This window comes from Podarcis melisellensis, assembly GCF_964234715.1.
Source record: "Podarcis melisellensis genome assembly, chromosome: 1".
Lineage (NCBI taxonomy): Eukaryota > Metazoa > Chordata > Lepidosauria > Squamata > Lacertidae > Podarcis > Podarcis melisellensis.
Window position 1 is genome coordinate 35,411,537 of NC_138528.1, and position 18,750 is coordinate 35,430,286.

The 18,750-nt window shown below is 42.9% G+C and overlaps 1 protein-coding gene across 1 annotated transcript in view; it reads right to left on the bottom strand.

The window, feature by feature from the left end:
- The window catches only part of COCH (cochlin), a 33,278-nt gene extending 14,639 nt beyond the window's left edge, over positions 1–18,639 (bottom strand). The window contains exons 1-4 of the mRNA XM_081883598.1: positions 18,185–18,639; positions 17,974–18,006; positions 17,733–17,777; positions 11,126–11,282 (exon numbers count right to left, since the gene is read on the bottom strand). Of these exons, the coding sequence (XP_081739724.1) occupies positions 11,126–11,282; positions 17,733–17,777; positions 17,974–17,998 (227 nt within the window). The 5' untranslated portion in view covers positions 17,999–18,006; positions 18,185–18,639. The remainder of the gene's footprint in view (positions 1–11,125; positions 11,283–17,732; positions 17,778–17,973; positions 18,007–18,184) is intronic.
- Positions 18,640–18,750: the final 111 nt, after the last annotated feature.

Consider the following 18,750-nt stretch of genomic DNA (forward strand, 5'->3'; position numbering starts at 1 on the left):
GTAAAATAGCAGAAGGAAGAGTAAGTGTGAAATATGAAAATCACCCTTATATAATCATTCAGGAAAATAGGAAATAGATTTGAATTCCTGATAAAACCACTATTAGGGAACATTTCTATAATTCATAGGAGGGCATCCTAGAGGCTGTAGGATGTCTCTCCAAGGGTGGAGAGGGAAGTCCAACCTCAGAGCGGAGATCCAACCTCTAAAGGCCTCTACTAGCCACTGCAGAAACCTCTGCAGCCTTTAACTTGCCAATACTGTATTAGAGCTCCAATATTGGTAGCAGCAAAACAGGGGGTGAGCCAGGAGAGATGAGGGTAGACTATGGAAAGACTTGAATCCAAAGCTTTCCCATTCCCCCAACACCATCTTTCAAATGGGGTGGAGGTGGTGAGAATATATCAGCCCTGACACACTGAAAACAATGGGAGGGAAATCTCAGAATCAGAAAACAAACAAGAATCCCAACCAATGAAAAACAAAGAAAAGGAAAAAGGAAAAACTAATCTCTGACCTCCCTTCCATCCTGCTGCCAAGCCCTCAGCAGGACTTCGAATATTTTGGATTTTCTGCCTTCAGTTCTCCCCTATCCCGTTAGTAGGATTGCTCCCGTTCATATAAGTTACCTGTAGTTCAACCACATGTTTCTACTAATGTGGGGAAGATAAACATTGAACCATCATATTAATTTAGACCAAAGGATGAAAAACCCACCACATGGATAATTCAGTCTACACAACTTTTATCAGCATTCCCAGGAAATGAAGGATTATGTTTTATAGCTATAAACACATGTATATTCAATTAACTTTAATCTGCTGAAACAGTAATACTACTTTGATGTTCCAGCAAAATTCTGTATTACACATTAAATTCTTGTTTAACACCACAGCTATCTTGGCTTGCTGTCGTTGAATAAGTGTGATCTTTGAGATAACAAACATGTAAAATAGTCACCATAACATAGTGGCTAAGCAATTCGGATGTAAATCAGGAAGTGCCTGGGCCAAATATAAACTGTTATGAAGTCAATAAATTGACTTAGGCAAGCCATTCCCATAGTTTCAAATCCCCTCCCCATGCACACAATGGAGAATTTCTCTATGAATATCTATGATTTTCCACCCTCTTCTTCTTTTTTAACATGTATTTGTACCAATCAAAGCTGCTTGCTAATGGACAGTCTAGTAAAAATGACGAGCAGATCACACCCACTGAAATTATTGTGGCCTACCTTAAACAACAGAATTAGGATTGGCAAATGATCTCCTTGGAGGTCAGTGGAACTGTATGGCTTTAAATCTAACTATATAGGCTTACTTGGATTACAAGCTTTTCCATCCTCACTAGAATGTTGTACTTTATATACTGTGGGCAACATAGGACGGACTTATCATTATGTGATGTAAATGCACTACATCTCTGCTTCTTTTAGCACTGAGGGGCCCTTTTGGAACATCTTTTGAATTTGCCTCAAAGAACATCAAATAACTTGCCTCCAATAAACCCTGGTTTTGTTGTCACCCTGTCATTCCACTATTTGTGCCCTGGGCTTGTTGCCACCCAGCACGTCAACATCCATTTGAATTACCCTGATAATTTTCCAGCACTCTGTTCACTTTGCCAGTTACCTAATGGTTACCACATTTCCTGTAAGTGCCCCAGTTGTTTGACAGGAACAGCCTGGAGATGTCACTGTGTTTCTTTAAACCCTGCTAATAACTATTACGTGGGACGCGGGTGGCGCTGTGGGTTAAACCACAGAGCCTAGGGCTTGTCGATCAGAAGGTTGGCAGTTCGAATCCTCGCGACGGGGTGAGCTCCCGTTGCTCGGTCCCTGCTCCTGCCAACCTAGCAATTCGAAAGCATGAAGTGCAAGTAGATAAATAGGTACCGCTCCGGCAGGAAGGTAAACGGTGTTTCCGTGCGCTGCTCTCGTTCGTCAGAAGCAGCTGTCATGCTGGCAACATGACCCAGAAGCTGTACGCCGGCTCCCTCGGCCAGTAAAGCAAGGTGAGCACCGCGACCCCAGAGTCATCCGCGACTAATGGTCCCTTTACCTTTAATAACTATTACACACTGCTAATAACAATATTATTTTATGATCCTGCAGATCATATTCTACAGGTATGGCTCTGAAAGGTATGACATATTGAATGGAGAAATACAGAGAAAGCCTTAGGGAAAAGGAACAAAGCATCACTGCCCTTTCAGGACTCTAAAGTTGCATACATACAACGTTTTATTCTAGAATCAACAGAGAATGAGCACATGTTTTTTCTATATAGTCCACACACAATCTAGATCTATTGCATATTTCTTACCCCAGACAAGTGCTTACTGAGAAACTAGTTTCATTCAACAATAAAGGTTTGTTGCAGATTGATTTTGCACTACCCCGCAGTGTGTCCATTTGCAAACAATTGCCCTAGCAATGGAAGGTGCATTCGCACCTCCCTAATGACATTATGGATGGGCACTTCTTCATTCACCTGGGGCATGTGCAGGGTGCATACCCTCCAACATCTCTCCAATGAAAATATGGATGTCCTAAATAATAATAATAATAATAATAATAATAATAATAATAATAATAATTCCACCATTTATACCCCCTCCCATTCGACTGGGTTGCCCCAGCCACTCTAGGCAGCTTCTACCTTGTGTAAAAACATAATAAAACATTAAACATTAAAAAACCTTCCCTATACAGGGCTGCCTTGGGCATCAGATAACTCTATACCCTCCAACATTTCTCCAATGAAAATAGGGACATCCTAAGGAAAAGTGGGACATTCCAGGATCAAATCAGAAACTGGGACGGCTTCTGTGAATCTGGGACTGTCCCTGGAAAATAAGGACACTTGGAGGGTCTGAGGGAAGAAATGGCATCAAAGGGAGGGTTTTAGAATGCATATCAAGTAACCACACCCACCCTTGTGGAAGGCAGTATTTAGAATCATTTTAGATGATTACAAAATGAGAAAAGCTGGATTTTTAATGCTACAAACGGGTTAGTATGTATGGAGCCTGAGATATTATTTTCTTGTCTTCGGTGAGCATAAGTGAGTATAAATATATTAAAAAATTGTCCAGTAGCACCTTAGGGACCAACTAAGTTTGTGCTTGGTATACGACTTTGTGTGCATGCACACTTTCTAAGCTTACACCATGAACAAACTTAGTTGGTATCTAAGGTGCTACTAGACAATTTTTTAATTTTCTAAAATATTTTGACTGTGTCAGACCAACACGGCTACCTACCTGAATCTAGAACCATAAGTGAGTAGCTACCAATGACCTTTTCCTATTTTCTGAGCAAATAATACTTCAGGACAATTGTTCTGGCTACTTTTTTTTTACTCGATTAGCATCTGATAGTAAAAGGCTATGAATTATTTTGAGTTTTACAGAGCAGGGCAACAGAAACAACACTTTTCTTTAAATTCCAGCACATGTATCATTCTGGTGTAGGTCTAATAACAACTGAGAGGAGCAAAACATTTGTGCGGCACAAGTTCCTCTTACCACTGAGTGGCCACAACGAGCCCTCACCTAGGTTTTTATCTAGGGCAGCCTTCCTCAGTTACATTATTGGACTAATAAACACTGCTCTCATTTCCCCCTCTAGTTCTATTTCTTAACTTGAAGCTACTAGAACAGTTCCTTACTCTGTCTTTGTCACTTTCCATTTACATCTTATCTTGGCATTTATAAGCTATTACACAACCTCCACCATCACCAGCCAGCATAGCCAACGGTGAGGAATAGCAGTGGTTGTGGTCCAACAATGCCTGGAGACTAAAGACTAAAGATCCTACCATATATTTTTTTTAAAAAAATAAGGAGGCAGCCTATTCCGAGTTAAGCATGGGAAAGCGCAGCTGATAAAAATGTGGACATTAAGTCTCTGCCACTAAAATCAATAGCACTTTAAAGTGTTTCAGCTTGATCCAGATGGTGCCTTAAGTTCTGGCCAGTATACATGACCCTATCACAAAGAGCATCTTCATTCTTAGCATAGATTTCATTTTAAAGCTGATTTCTAACATCTGTGGAAGGACTTATGCTTAAGCACAATAGTAGAAGGAAAACAAAAATAAATTATCTGAAGAAAACAATTTTCAGGTATCTTCATGGACTAAAGTCCACTTCACTGGATGTATGAAGTGTTATCATAAGTGGACTGAAGTCCAAAACAATTTATTGCATAATACATTGGTTAAGCCTTTAAGGTGCCACAAGACTCACTATGGTTGTTTTTGCTGCAGTGGACTTACACAGCTCCCCCTCTGGAAATTAGAATTCACCTAACTGTTGCTAGGCTTTGACTTCAAGCTACAGCCCTCTTATCCATATGCATCAGCTATATGTGCACAGATGAGATGGTGCCAACTAGTCCCTGTTCTCTTGAATGGGCTTAATGCTGTCAAAGTAATATAATGATCAGCTCAGCATAATTGTCCAGGGAGGACAAAACGATGCCAGAACAATGTCCATACAAGTTGACAGAGATGATGTTGCCATGCGAAGACAGGAAAAAACATGTCAAAGTGAAGGAGAATTGTTATTAGTCTTTAACTACAATGTTCCACTGTGATGGAGATAAAAAAATAAAAAAGAGAAGAGTTGAGGTGCTGTCCTTACAAGAACTGCACATGCATTACTCAGTCCAGAAATCCAAAGGAAAATGTCTCATCTGAGATCCAAATGGCACACCATGATGCTATTACTTTGCTTTCTGACAATACAGATGGGGAAACCACATGTGCATTAAATGGAAAGCGAAATGCAGACCTCCTGGGTCTAAGCAGAAAACCCAAAATATGGCAATTAAATATATGAAAACATTTTGCATGCAATTAACCACAATAGTATTCTCTGTGGTTAATGACTGGAATGCAAAATAATAAAACTATTGGAATCTAGGGTCAGGGAAGACAGAATATCAGATAAATATTGTTCTCGTTCTTTTCTCTCCCTTTTTCTCCTTAACATGAAGTGGCTGAAATCAGTTGCTCTTGTTGTCTTCACCATTTGCCATTTCTATCTTGTTTTGACCTTTGAAGTATTATATACTTTTAAATATTGCCATTGGCTGTGATACAGTAATACAATGTGAATGCCTGCAAGAAATAGCACTGGTACAACTGTTTTGCAGACACTTTCTCTTACCTTATGTATATGCCAAACTTTCAAACTGAGTTTGGGACTTAAGGAGTTTGGTGTAAAAAGCTACTAAAGGAAGTAAGTACAGTGCCAGTCCTCACAACCAACTAGTAGAATTGTAAATTTTGGTTGAGTGGATGCTAGTACTGAGAACATGCCAATGGCATCACATTACTCTTTGCATGGACAGGCGAGATCCCCCAAACCCTGGGCGGCCCCCGTGTGGAATAATGAATCAAGACAACGTGCTATGGGATTAAAATTGGCCACAACTTTATTATGTTTCAGATGTGGATAGACCTTGGCTCAGACCTTGGGTGTTTATCCCTCCCAGTCCCCCACCAGGGATCTGGGGAACATCAGGGTTATCCAGAGTGTGTGTGTGTGGGGAGGATAGGCTGGCTCTGGAGAACATATGTTCAAGCAGAGAGAGTCCACCCCCGTTAAGCCACTGTCGCAGGGGAGAGCAAAGACAACCTCTAGGGGTACGGCCAAAGCCCCCCTCAAAACAACCCCTTTAACGGGGAACCCTGGTATCGCCGCCGTAAAGAGAAGGGGGGCGTGGGTCACCGCTACACACCCACCCCCATTTAGGGAATATAGACAGGTAAGATCCTCCCCCTATTGTGTGGGCAGGGTGGTCCCTCCTCCTACCTGGCCTGATCACCTTGGCAATGCCTCCCCAGGCAGGATTGGGGAACTGGCTGAGGTAGGCAGAGACCTCCAGGTATCCCACCTGGGGAAGGCGAATTCAAGCCTGTGCTAATGGTGTCGCATAGGGTCCCGGGGGCTGCCCGTGCCCACACAAAGGTCACCCCCATTTAATGTGGGGAGCGGTCATTCCTAGAACATGCCCAATTCTCAAATCACATTTCCCACATTGCCCAATCAACTTTTGGTAGCTTTCCAATGGTGCAGGAAGTGTGAGCTGGTTGGAAGCGAAGCAAGTGCTGATGCAAATTGTACAACCTTCTTGAATGAGCACCTAGAGCCACACACCGATCCAATATTTCAGTTATGCAGGGGTGGGAACCATTTTCAGTCTGAGGGCCATATGCTTTAGTGGGCAGCCTTCTCAGGGCCGTATACCCACAGAGTCAAAAAGTGAGTAGGGTGACAGATGTGACCCTTAACTTTGTACAGCAGTCTACATTACAGCCACTCAGAAGCCGGGGTTTCTACTCTGTGCTCCCCCATTACCAATCTCTCCACCCAGGCAAGCAACCAGAGTTGTGACAGTTCAAGGACACATTCCAGCCAGGCTAAAGTATACCTGAAGGAGAGTCTCCACCCCCATCGTTCTGTCCGGACACTGAGTTCCAGCATCAAGGGCCTTCTGGTGGTTCCCTCACTGCGAGAAGTGAAGCTACAGGGAACCAGGCAGAGGGCCTTCTCGGTGGTGGTGCCTGCCCTATGGAATGCCCTCCCACTAGATGTCAAAGAAATAAACAACTGACTTTTAGAAGACATATGAATGCAGCCCTGTTTAGGGAAGCTTTTAATATTTGATGAATTATTGTATTTTAATATTTTGCTGGTAGCTGCCCAGAGTGGCTGGGGAAACCCAGCCAGATGGGCAGGGTTTAAATAAATTATTATTATTATTATTATTATTGGTTGGTGAGGCATGTGGCCTGGGAAATAGGCATTCCTTTTGAATATATGAATGTATGAAGACCCCAGGGAGGGGTCTTGATCAATCCTGCTACTTTTAATGGCTAGGAACTGTAGCTGGGACTTGCTGTATGGACTCTGCCATTGAATTGTAGCTCCACACACCTAGCCTTGCTTCCATATTATTATGCTATGTCAGAAGACTCACAGGGTTGGTAGATAAAATAGACTTTGGTAATGCCCCCCCTCAATTAAACAAAAGGATTTCTCCCTAAAATATAATGCAATTAGATTTAGTGTCTGTCTCTTTAAAGAGCAACAAAACCACAGTTCTTCTCTTGGTCATACGCCTGATATCATACATTCCTAGAAAAGAATCTAAGATGATGTAGTGAGTGTTTTAGTCTTTTTGGAAAGTTTTAAATCTTTGGAATTTACAGCTGAGATGTGCATCATTGGAAATGATTTATTTCTATTGTGCAAAGAGGGAGCTGGCTTCCTAGCTCCATAAGCATAGCCCCTTTTGTGGCTTTTCAGGCCACGTAAGGGCAGCATAAGTGCCGAAACTTGTCCGGGTTAATTCATTTTTCTGTATGAAAAATATGTGTCTGTAGATAACCCTCAGGAAATTATAGAGTCAAGAATGCTGCCCTCTAGGGATGGGAAGAGAGAAAAATCCTGTCATGGCAGCTAATTCGTATAAGCTAGGAAGGATTTAACAGGTCAAATTGCAGAAAACCTGAAAATGGGAGAATAGCCCAGAAGCCTATTATGGATACAAAACAGTCCCATGATAACATGGAAAAGTATCACATGGCAGCTTGGAATTATGCTATGAGTATGGGTAGGGGTAGGCAAACTAAGGCCTGGGGGCTGGATGCAGCCTAATCACCTTCTCAGTCTGGCCTGCAGATGGTCGAGGAATCAGTGTTTTTACATGAGTAGAATGTGCCTTTTATTTAAAATGAATCTCTGGGTTATTTGTGGGACACAGGAATTTGTTCATTTTTTTTTCTAAATATAGTCCGGCCCACCACATGGTGGGTGGGCTGGCCCACAGCTGAAAAAGGTTGCTAACCCCTGAATATGGGGATAGGGGACAGGGAAGAACATTTGTTTGTTTGTTTGTTTGTTTGTTTGTTTGTTTGTTTAATAGAATGGGGGTAATGAACCTGTGATCCAGATGCTGTTGGATTTCAATTCCCAACTGCCCTAGACCAGGCTTCCTCAACCTCGGCCCTCCAGATGTTTTGAGACTACAATCCCCTTCATCCCTGACCACTGGTCCTGCTAGCTAGGGATCATGGGAGTTGTAGGCCAAAAACATCTGAAGGGCTGAAGTTGAGGAAGCCTGCCCTAGACAGTTTGGCCCATGATGGGAGTTGTTGTCCAACAACATCCAGAAAGTTACAGACTCCCATTCCTGATTTAGAATCTATCTGGGCTAATGACTGGTAATAGCAAGAAGCTAATGGTTTCTCTGAAGAAAAGAACTGCTAGTTAAGTGCAAGGAAGATAGTCAAGGTCTTTTCACTGATAGCCAAAGTAGTTACTGCTGAAGGTCTGTTCTCCTGCTGGCTAAAGAAACATGAGCTGCTGAAATGCATCTGCAGGGTCTCAACACTGGAAGCTTTTCAGTAAAGTACATGCTTTTTTGTAAAGCACATGCATGTTTATCTGCTTAAATCAATAGAGGAGAATCACATCTGGAATCACGTCTGGCCAGAGGACTGGATCTAGAAATGGCCAACTCTTCATGAGCCACTTTGACAAGTGAGTGGGGCTACTCACCTGTCAATCTCCTGATGTGATATGACATCAGATGATTGAAACTTCAAACTGCCACCATAAAGAAAAAAATTGGGTGCACACTCTTAGCGTTTCAGTTATTTGCCAGCTTTAACTTTCTCACCTCTGATATTATATGATGTCAGGTGTAGGAAAGGTGGGCGAGGTTCACCCAATAGGGCTGTGGGGGCCAATCTCAGCGTCCTGACATGTCTAATCAGACCTGCAGGTCAGAGGTTCTCTACCACTGGCTTATACATTTCCTCTGCTCTTAATTTTTTCAGTTCCACCCTGCTCCAAAAAGAGGATTTGCCCAAAGTCTGTTCAGTTAGCAATGTGCAAATCCCACTTCTGCTCCAAACCAGAACGTTGGGTCGCCCATGAGCCCAATTGGGGAAAAATATTATTCCTGTGCCATTATTGGGATAATATATTCCAGCTGAAACAGCTTAAAAGAGACATGAACAAATAAGGTCCAGAGATCAGATGAAAGGGGTATATCCCTCCCTAACACCTTGACTGTGTTATACATGCACACATCCGCACACAGAGAGAGGAAGGAGCTTAATTATTATTGTGTTCATAAATCGCAATGCACACAAACGTATCTATTTCTGTAATGTGCCAGGGCTGAGCACTATCCCAGAAAACAAGTTCCAGGACTGAACACTGGCTCCAATCATGGCCTGCTGCACAGGCAAAAAAGATGGAAGTTTCTCTTTTGCAAACATATTTTTTATTCTACTGAACTGCGCAAAACATCTTGAAGCACCTCTTGAGAATAGCAGTAACTTGCATCCAAAGCAAAGAATGCCTTGCTATTGGCATCCACTCATTAGCGGACATTATTCCACAGACTATTTGTACATGGCTAGAAGTACATGGCTAGAGGGACGCAGGTGGCGCTGTGGGTTAAAGCCTCAGTGCCTAGGACTTGCCGATCGAAAGGTCGGCGGTTCGAATCCCTGCGGCGGGGTGCGCTCCTGCTGCTCGGTCCCAGCGCCTGCCCACCTAGCAGTTCGAAAGCACCCCTGGGTGCAAGTAGATAAATAGGGACCGCTTACCAGCGGGAAGGTAAACGGCGTTTCCGTGTGCGGCTCTGGCTCGCCAGATGCAGCTTGTCACGCTGGCCACGTGACCCGGAAGTGTCTCCGGACAGCGCTGGCCCCTGGCCTCTTAAGTGAGATGGGCGCACAACCCCAGAGTCTGTCAAGACTGGCCCGTACGGGCAGGGGTACCTTTACCTTTACCTTTAGAAGACAATGCATTATGCCAGGTTCCAAACTCATTAAAAACCTTTCACCATCGCTCTTGAGCAGCACCATTTCCAAAAGACTACTGCCCAAGAGAAACCAGTTTACGAATACTCAAAGGCGGAACCTGGCACATAACTTTTTGAGACACTTTCTATTGCCACCATCCCTGCCATGAGAAGCCTAGGGAGGCTGCATTTGGACATAGCTGGAAAATGACTGCATGTACTCTCCAAAAACATTTTCATTTGGGCAGAGCTAACAAACTTAATGCGAGATTATTTTTTAAGTATGAGAAAAGCTAGAGGTTAGAAACATCTGGGCCCATCACCTCCTGGCAAATAGAAGGGGAAGAAATGGAGGCAGTGAGTGATTTTACTTTCTTGGGTTCCATGATCACTACAGATGGTGACAGCAGTCACGAAATTAAAAGACACCTACTTCTTGGGAGAAAGGTAATGACAAACCTAGACAGCATCTTAAAAAGCAGAGACATCACCTTGCCAACAAAGGTCCGTATAGTTAAAGCTATGGTTTTCCCATTAGTGATCTGTGGAAGTGAGAGCTGGACCATAAAGAAGGCTGATCGCCGAAGAATTGATGCTTTTAAATTATGGTGCTGGAGGAGACTCTTGAGAGTCCCATGGACTGCAAGAAGATCAGACCTATCCATTCTGAAGGAAATCAGCCCTGAGTGCTCACTGGAAGTACAGATCGTGAAGCTGAGGCTCCAATACTTTGGCCACCTCATGAGAAGAGAAGACTCCCTGAAAAAGACCCTGATGTTGGGAAAGATTGAGGGTACAAGGAGAGGGGAGGACAGAGGACAAGATGGCTGGATAGTTCTCGAAGCTACAAACATGAGTTTGACCAAACTGCGGGAGGCAGTGGAAGACAGGAGTGCCTGGCGTGCTCTGGTCCATGGGGTCATGAAGAGTCAGACACGACTAAATGACTAAACAACAAAAGAAACATCTATTTCTTATAGTTAAATCCTTCATTTCTTCCATGATGGAGTGCCATGCACAGGTTCCCAAGCAGCTTCTATCGCTCAGTTCCAGGCCTGACCACAGCTGACATGTCATGTGCTTGCAGACTATGTCCTGAAATAGAGCTATGTAGGCTACATAGCCAACAACCTACACCATTTTTAATTGATTTTAAAGTTGCATTTTTATAATGTTATAGCCCACCCTGAGGCCTTATGGTGAAGGGTGAGTAAGAAATGCAATTAGTAACAACAACAGCATGGGAAACTGACCCCTAATTTTCACTGAACTGTTGATAATCAGGCTTACCTGTGAACGGCAGCTCCACAAACGCTGGAAAGGGAGGCGTACGCAACATTTCCATAGACTTGGAATTGCCATATAGGACAGTCCGATGGGCAGAGGACATCTATATTATTTTTTCTGAGATCCAGTCCTCTGGTAAAACATGAGACAGCTGACAGGACTGTAGAGGAAAATAAAGAGGTGGCATATCAAACATAAAGCCTAGCAGAAAAACCAGTATTCAATTGCAGCGCAGCCAGTCTACCTCTATGAATACATCATTAAGTGTAAATTCATATTTTTTACTTACTTACGGCATTTGTCCCTCACCCTTTAGCCAAAATGCTCTCAAGAGTGGCTTACAAAAATCATTTCTAAGGCAGCCCCTGCCCTCAGGCTTGAAATCTAAAAAGACATGACACACAAGGAAAAAGGAGTGGGAGGGAGGAGGGTAAAGCAAGCTCAGGAACAAGTCCTTAAAGTGACAGTTCTCAAATTTATGGCTGATGTCAGTGGCAGTTTTGAAGCATTCTTCACCCCCACATCATATACAAGAGCATGGCAATGTTTAAGCAGATAGAGGACAAGGCGACTCCTGCCACACAGTTCTTTCCTCAGACAGCTGACTTGAGGGCAGCTTAAATGTAACAGCAACATATTGTCTAATAGGCCGCATTTGCATCATCAGAGCACTGACAGTACAGTTCTTTTGTTCCACCATCCCCAATTCCTTACCGCTTAACAATATCCAAGCCTCCTTTGAATTTGAAAACAGAGCATTAGTTTTTGTGTGTGTGGCACTGGACACAATAGGTATTGATGAATTTTACCTACCTCAAATTACTGTTTTCAGGACTAGTTCGCATTCACAAGTCAGAACACTGAAGTGCAATGCAATATAATAACACTTATTGTTGTTCACCTAGCCTGCCCTTGCAATGAGAAGCCAGGGTGTTCTCTTTGATGTTAATTTGTCATTTTAACCTCATAGCAGGGCATTAGCGAAATCTTGTATTGGTTTAATCTTCACATAAACCCATGGGTCTTTGGCACTGCTTGCTGCCAGGATTCTCAAAGTTTGTGACAGGCCTTTGGCAGGATATCCTTTTTTATTAGCCATGTGTTTGCAGACTATTGAAAATGCAGCAGGTCAGTTACTTTCCACTGACTCCCTGGAATTCACGTTAGCCCTACTTGCTACGAATAACGTTGGTTCCGTGTGCACTAGTAAGACTCTTCATATTCAAAGATGGGAAATGTATTTGTCTACATGTGTGGACTATCTGTGTTGTTTTGGGTTGTGACATTGGCACCAGGTCACTGCAAAGTGGTGTGACATGTTTTCAATTACTTTGTGGCTTTTGATATGTCTTGCTAATTATGTAGTGGCATAACAAATCATCGGGCTGGGTTATAAATGATCTTGCACCAATTTTCCATTCATTCTTCTGTGGTTTAGTAATTCTGTTTCTGTTTTGAATTAATTAAATTCACATTTGGGAATTTTTATGTTAATTATATTAGTACTATAGTGCTATTCTATTTTGTGCAATAATTTGGTGTGGAAATCAGTTTTAGATTTAGGAGATCAATTTAAAAATCCAAATTATAGGGGCTACATTTTCACAAGCGACTAAAGGAAACCCAGCATTCCATTCCCTTTTGTGCTTTAAAAAAGTCTACACAAATCTAGCTAAGCCATGGTAGATTAGTTTATCGTTATGTTTGGTTATTGGGTTATTCATTATAAAGTACTGAAAAGATATATCTCTTTTTATTGCAATCTTATGCATTTTTACTGAAATAAGGGATACAAGACTAAATAAGGGTAAAATCTACATTCTTCCATACAGCACAGAAACACAACAGTTTAGTATAACTCATTAATAGAAACAAATTTATTTCTGTTTTATTTCCAGTTTTTAAAAAATAAATTACAGTGCAATCTCATAAGTGTGTTCAAAAGTTAACTGTAGAATTGCAGTAGAACGATATAAGTTTTCTCTATTGAACCTATAAAAGAAAAAGAAAGTTTTAAAACATGTTTATAGGCTTCAGGAAAAATTCTTGTAAGACAATCGTAAATTACCACCTTGATCCACTGAGGTTGGAGGCAATGTAAAAAGATGCAGCTTCTGGGGCTGCATATTTGCATCTAGCTCTTGAGGTTGTATGTGAGGTTCTGAATGGTAATCATATTCACAGTGATATTTACATATGATCAGCACACAATTTTGATAACACCAAGTGGATGTGCAGCATCTAGAAATGCACAGATGTCTATAGAGCAGCACTAAAAAGCCTACTGCTACATATGCAATTCTTGCTGAAAATTATATTTCAAAAGGTATTTGATACAATAGTTGTGCTATAATTTTCCTGGATATTAAAACCAAAGTTAAAATCAACTTTTTGGTCCTGCATCCAGCCCACAGTAATCACTATGTTGCAGATAATAGTCAATAAGTTCCATGGCCATTTCATTATTCTCCACCTCACTGATTGATTTATTATGGTTTATTGCTATATTTGGGGACGCGGGTGGTGCTGTGGGTTAAACCACAGAGCCTAGGACTTGCTGATCAGAAGGTCGGCGGTTCAAATCCCCGCAACGCGGTGAGCTCCCGTTGCTCTGTCCCAGCTCCTGCCAGCCTAGCAGTTCAAAAGCATTTCAAAGTGCAAGTAGATAAATAGGTACCGCTCCAGCAGCAGAGTCGGCCATGACTGGACCTAATGGTCAGGGGTCCCTTTACCTTTACATATTGCTATATTTATAGCCATGGCCACTAACCTGAATGGCTTTAAAAGGGGATTAGGCATCGAAGGAGGACAAGGCTATCAGCACCTTAGTAACCTGTAGCTTGATGACTATATTACCTCCAGAATCAGAGGCAGCATTCCTCTGAATACCAATTCTGGGGATCATGAATAAAAAGGTAAAGGGACCCCTGACCATTAGGTCCAGTCATGGCCGACTCTGGGATTGCGGCGCTCATCTCGCTATACTGGCCGAGGGTGCCGGCGTACAGCTTTCGGGTCATGTGGCCAGCATGACAAAGCCGCTTCTGGCGAACCAGAGCAGCGCACGGAAACAACGTTTACCTTCCTGCCGGAGTGGTACCTATTTATCTACTTGCACTTTGATGTGCTTTCGAACTGCTAGGTTGGCAGGAGCAGGGACCGAGCAACGGGAGCTCACCCCGTCACGTGGATTCGAACCGCCGACCTTCTGATCAGCAAGTCCTAGCCTCTGTGGTTTAATCCACAGCGCCACCCAGAGAGACCTATTGCACTCATGTTCTCCTTGTGGAGATAGTTGTTTATATTTATTTTATTTACATAGTTCTAAACCACACTCTCATATAAAATATGACAAGGCAACCTAAAAACAATAGAAGTGTAAAAAGAAGCAGCAGAAGCAGAAGTGGCAAAGAATCTCAGGTTTGGAAGGCTTGTTTGAAGAATACAGTTATTAAAAGACGCCTGAAATTGAACGGGGTTCCTATAAGCATCTGGCTGGCTACTGTGAGAAGCTGATCAGAATTTTGGACTTGACAGGCCTTTGTGCTAAACAAGCAAGACTCCTCTTATGTTATTATGTAAAATAACCATATCTCAGACAATAGTGTTCAAGTTATTGCCAGAAATATAAAAATGGTTCAAATTTGCATTATGTTACCAATGTTCCCCTTACAGAGCAAAGAAGGAATATCACAGACAACTGTTACTAACGGATATCCAATGCAGTGTACTCTCTCCAAAGCCTTATAATAATTTTGAATGGGACAAAGGTTCAAAAAGTATATTTTGATTTTAATGTCCAAGGAAGTCATGGCACAAACAGCAGATCAAATACCTTTCCAATATAATTTTCAGCTGTATTTAAGATACTACTGCTATTATACACAACCTTTTTGTTCTTATTTTGACACCTTTGGTCCTGCTTTTCCAATACATTCTTCCAGAGTCACTACCTCTTTTTTAGACTTCATTCTACTTGTATAAAAGGAAAAAGAAAGCATTCTTGAGTTTACATAGCTGCTTTCTCCAGATATCTACAGTACAAGAAACCTTTGTAACAATCTTGCTTAGGTCCTTTATGGGTTTGCCAACTCCTACAACTGATGAGCTTTTCCATTGTCAAAGGTCAAATCCTCATACTTTGCTTACAAAAATACACCAAAAACCTCACTCACCATTTTGGAAAGAGTTCTGTGTTCTCCTTCCAGTGCTGATGGAGCTTAGAAATACACATGGATGTTTTCATCTCCATTTCTGTTTAATGATTAATTAATTCTTCACTGGAAACATGATCCTTAATCAAAAGAATTTTCATTTCTTCAGCATCAGCGGATCCATTTATTTTATTTATTGTCTGAATAGTGCCCTTTAATGGAGGTGTGTAGCTTCTTGGGTTCTCCTGTTCTTCTTAGTAGTAGAATTCCATTTCTTAGAAATATAATTGTGTGTAACACATTTTTCCTTCACACTTGTTCCAATAATCTTTGCATTGAGTCCAAAATAGTAAGCACCTTTTACCATTATTTATTATTTCTTACAGCCATGAAATATTCAGATGTTCTTAAATGTAAAGTCTATTCAGTTATGCCATTGGATGCTTCTCAATATCTCACACAATCTACAGCTATTATTCACACTGGAACATTCTAGGTTTTCATCCTGTCGTAAGTCACTTAGAGGCTTTTTCGTATAAGGTGACAGATACATTAAATAATAAATAATAATTAACTGAAAACATGTATTTGTTTGATCAATAGTCTTGCACACTTCATCACTGGTGATAAGGTTCAAGTGAGAATTTACTCAATGCACAACTTCCTCTATCCCTCTCCAGTAACTTTTCCAGAACTACTGCTGTGTGTTGCTATTACCTAAATAATCCACAAGGAAATCAATCCTAGAAAACCAAGTGAACAGAGGCTTTAATGGTAGCCTATAGTGAACACAATTATTTTCTGTTTGCCATAAAAATGTCAAAAAAAGATTCTACTCCTACTATTTATACATGGGCAATTTCCATATTAACCTTAGACACAAGTAATATTGTTTTGCGTTGGAAGTGATATTAAACTAAGAGTGCTACAGTAGTCATCTTTAGACTCATAAACATAACTTTTCCCAAGTCACAAATGCAACACCTGGACCACAATAGTTTTGCCACTTGTTCTGCTCAGGAGAAGAAAAAAGAGCGGTACCAGAGAGTAAAACAACAACAAACAACAAGAAGAAGCAAGGAATGAAACAGGTGCTTTAAAAATGAACATTTATTATGACGAACAAGTCCAACACATAGAATCATAGAACTGTAGAGTTGGAAGGGACCATGAGGGTCATCTAATCAAACCCCCAGCAATGCAGGAATCTTTTCACACAATGTGGGGCTTGAACTCACTACCCTGAGATTAAGCGTCTCATCCCCTACCAACTGAGCTAGTCACATCTTATTGTTATCAGACAGAAGATTCCAGCGGAAGGAAAACTAACACAGCTGTAAGCATATTTACTCATAAGTCCCACTGAGTTCCATAAGATTTACTCTCCAGTAAGTGTGTGTAGGATTGCTGTTTAAGCAGACCGCAGTAGTCCAAGCAATTGGATCAACATGTTGAAATGTTTTGGACTTAAGTCTGTTTTCATTTCCCAGAGCACCTGTTTGAGGCCTGCCCTGCCCTTCTAGTTTCTTCACTAGATCTGTGCATGCAGCAGGTTGCGCACTTTTCTCCTTTCAAATATCCCAGCAAGGAAACTAATACGTTTTGAAAATCAGGGAAGTTTCCAAAAGCAGTTTCTGATACCACAACTATAAGGGCATGGGTGAGGGAGGGGATATCAGGACTCCACAGTTGCTTTTAAAAACTGTTCCATAGGGTATCACGGCCCCATTAGACTCTGACTTTATATAAAAGTATAAGTATTCATGCTTAGCTTCGAAAAAGATGCAAACGGACAGTGTTTTGCCTTGCTCAAAACATTCATTCACACACACACACACACACACACATCTATATTCTCTTACGGGATGAAAATATTTGATCATGCATGTTAACAGGGAAGGGTGTTAAGCTATTTTTGCCATTTAGCCCTAAAATAAGAATGTGCTTTACCTATCACTAACAGAAGATCAAATTAGGATGAACAAAAATAAAGCTACAGATTATTGAGAGGCATTGGCTGATTACATAGCAATTCATCTTTACTGGGTGTAGAACCATGGAATCACAGAATCATAAGAGTTGGAAAGGACCCCAAGGGTCCTTAGCTGTCAATGTTTCCCTTTTTTAAAGAGAAATCCGAATAGGATTCCTCGCAAGAAAAGGGGAAAGTTGACAGCTCTGCAAGGGTCATCTAGTCCAACCCTCTGCAAAGCAAGAATATGAGGACACTAAAAATACATCCCGGAAATCCCAAGCATGCACTAGAGGCAGTTTCTTGCAGGGGAAGGAGGTTGAGAAGCAACTCTGTCCCTCTCCGCGTGGAAATGGCAAGATCCCCCAAGACACATTTCTGCATGCATCATGTACAGCTTCCGCATGCACCTGTTCATGCACCCCGCGCAGCAAACTTATTTGAAACTGAGAAAGGATCCCCCCCCCATTTTTTCTTAACTCACCCGAGCTCTCTTCGGCCTTCGCAGGGCTGGCTAGAAAGACGACACCTGCCATCAAGAGAGGAGAGCGGGGTCGTCAAAGGGAGTCCCGAGGGGGAAAGCAGGCTGATGCTGAGCAGAGGAGGCACGGGGGCTTGTTGTGAAGAGCCCCCCCTCCCCCGAGGGCGAATCATGTGGGAGACCCTCTCTCCGAACCCCCACCCCACCCCAGCTCCAGGATCCAGCACGAGTTAAAAATACCCACCCAGGAAGAGCAGGACCGGAGCCATGGCTGCACCTAGGAAAAAGAGAAGGCACAGTCAGCCCCGACAGGGTTAATCAGAGGAGCTCTTCTTCACGCTCGCGCCCCCTCCCACCTCCCCACACTGGAGGAGACGGAGGGGGAGACCACCTTTTTTTGGGGGGGGTAGCAGTCGCTCTTGGCTCCTGATTGGCGCCAGCGGAAACTATTTTACCTCGGGTTTTCGCAACCGGTGGAATGGTCGCGCCGGGGAAATTGAGAGAGGCGCGAAAAAGAAGAAGAAGAAGAAAGCGCGCCTCTTTGGGCCCCCCCTTGCTGAGGCGAAAGGCAGGCGGGCAGCGAGTGATGCTGGAGGAGAAGCAGCCACGGCCGCAGGGATGTCTGCCTGGACCAGCGCTGCGCGTCGAGGGGACCGCGCGCGCTGGCTTTAAACCCTGCCCAGGCGCATGAGCACTAGTGGGAAGACCTCGGCCGCCTCCTGGGTGGCCTGGGAAGGCGGCTGACCCGCCGGAGTGGGGTGGGGGCGTGGGGAGAGGGAGGGCGCGGAGGAGCCCCGGGTGGGCCGGAGCCCTTGGCAGCTGGCGTTTCTGAAGAGGCGGCAGCTGCCGCGCGCGGGAAGCGCCTGAGAAGCCGGCAGGTGCGCTCTCGGGCTCCACTCGTTTCCCGCGCTGCTCGGGAAACTCGGGGGGCCTCGACTGGCATTTATTTCTCCTCTGCCCAGCTCTGAAGCAAAGCAGAGCCCCCCCCCAACATTTGTTTTCGCATGGCCAGGGGTCGTTC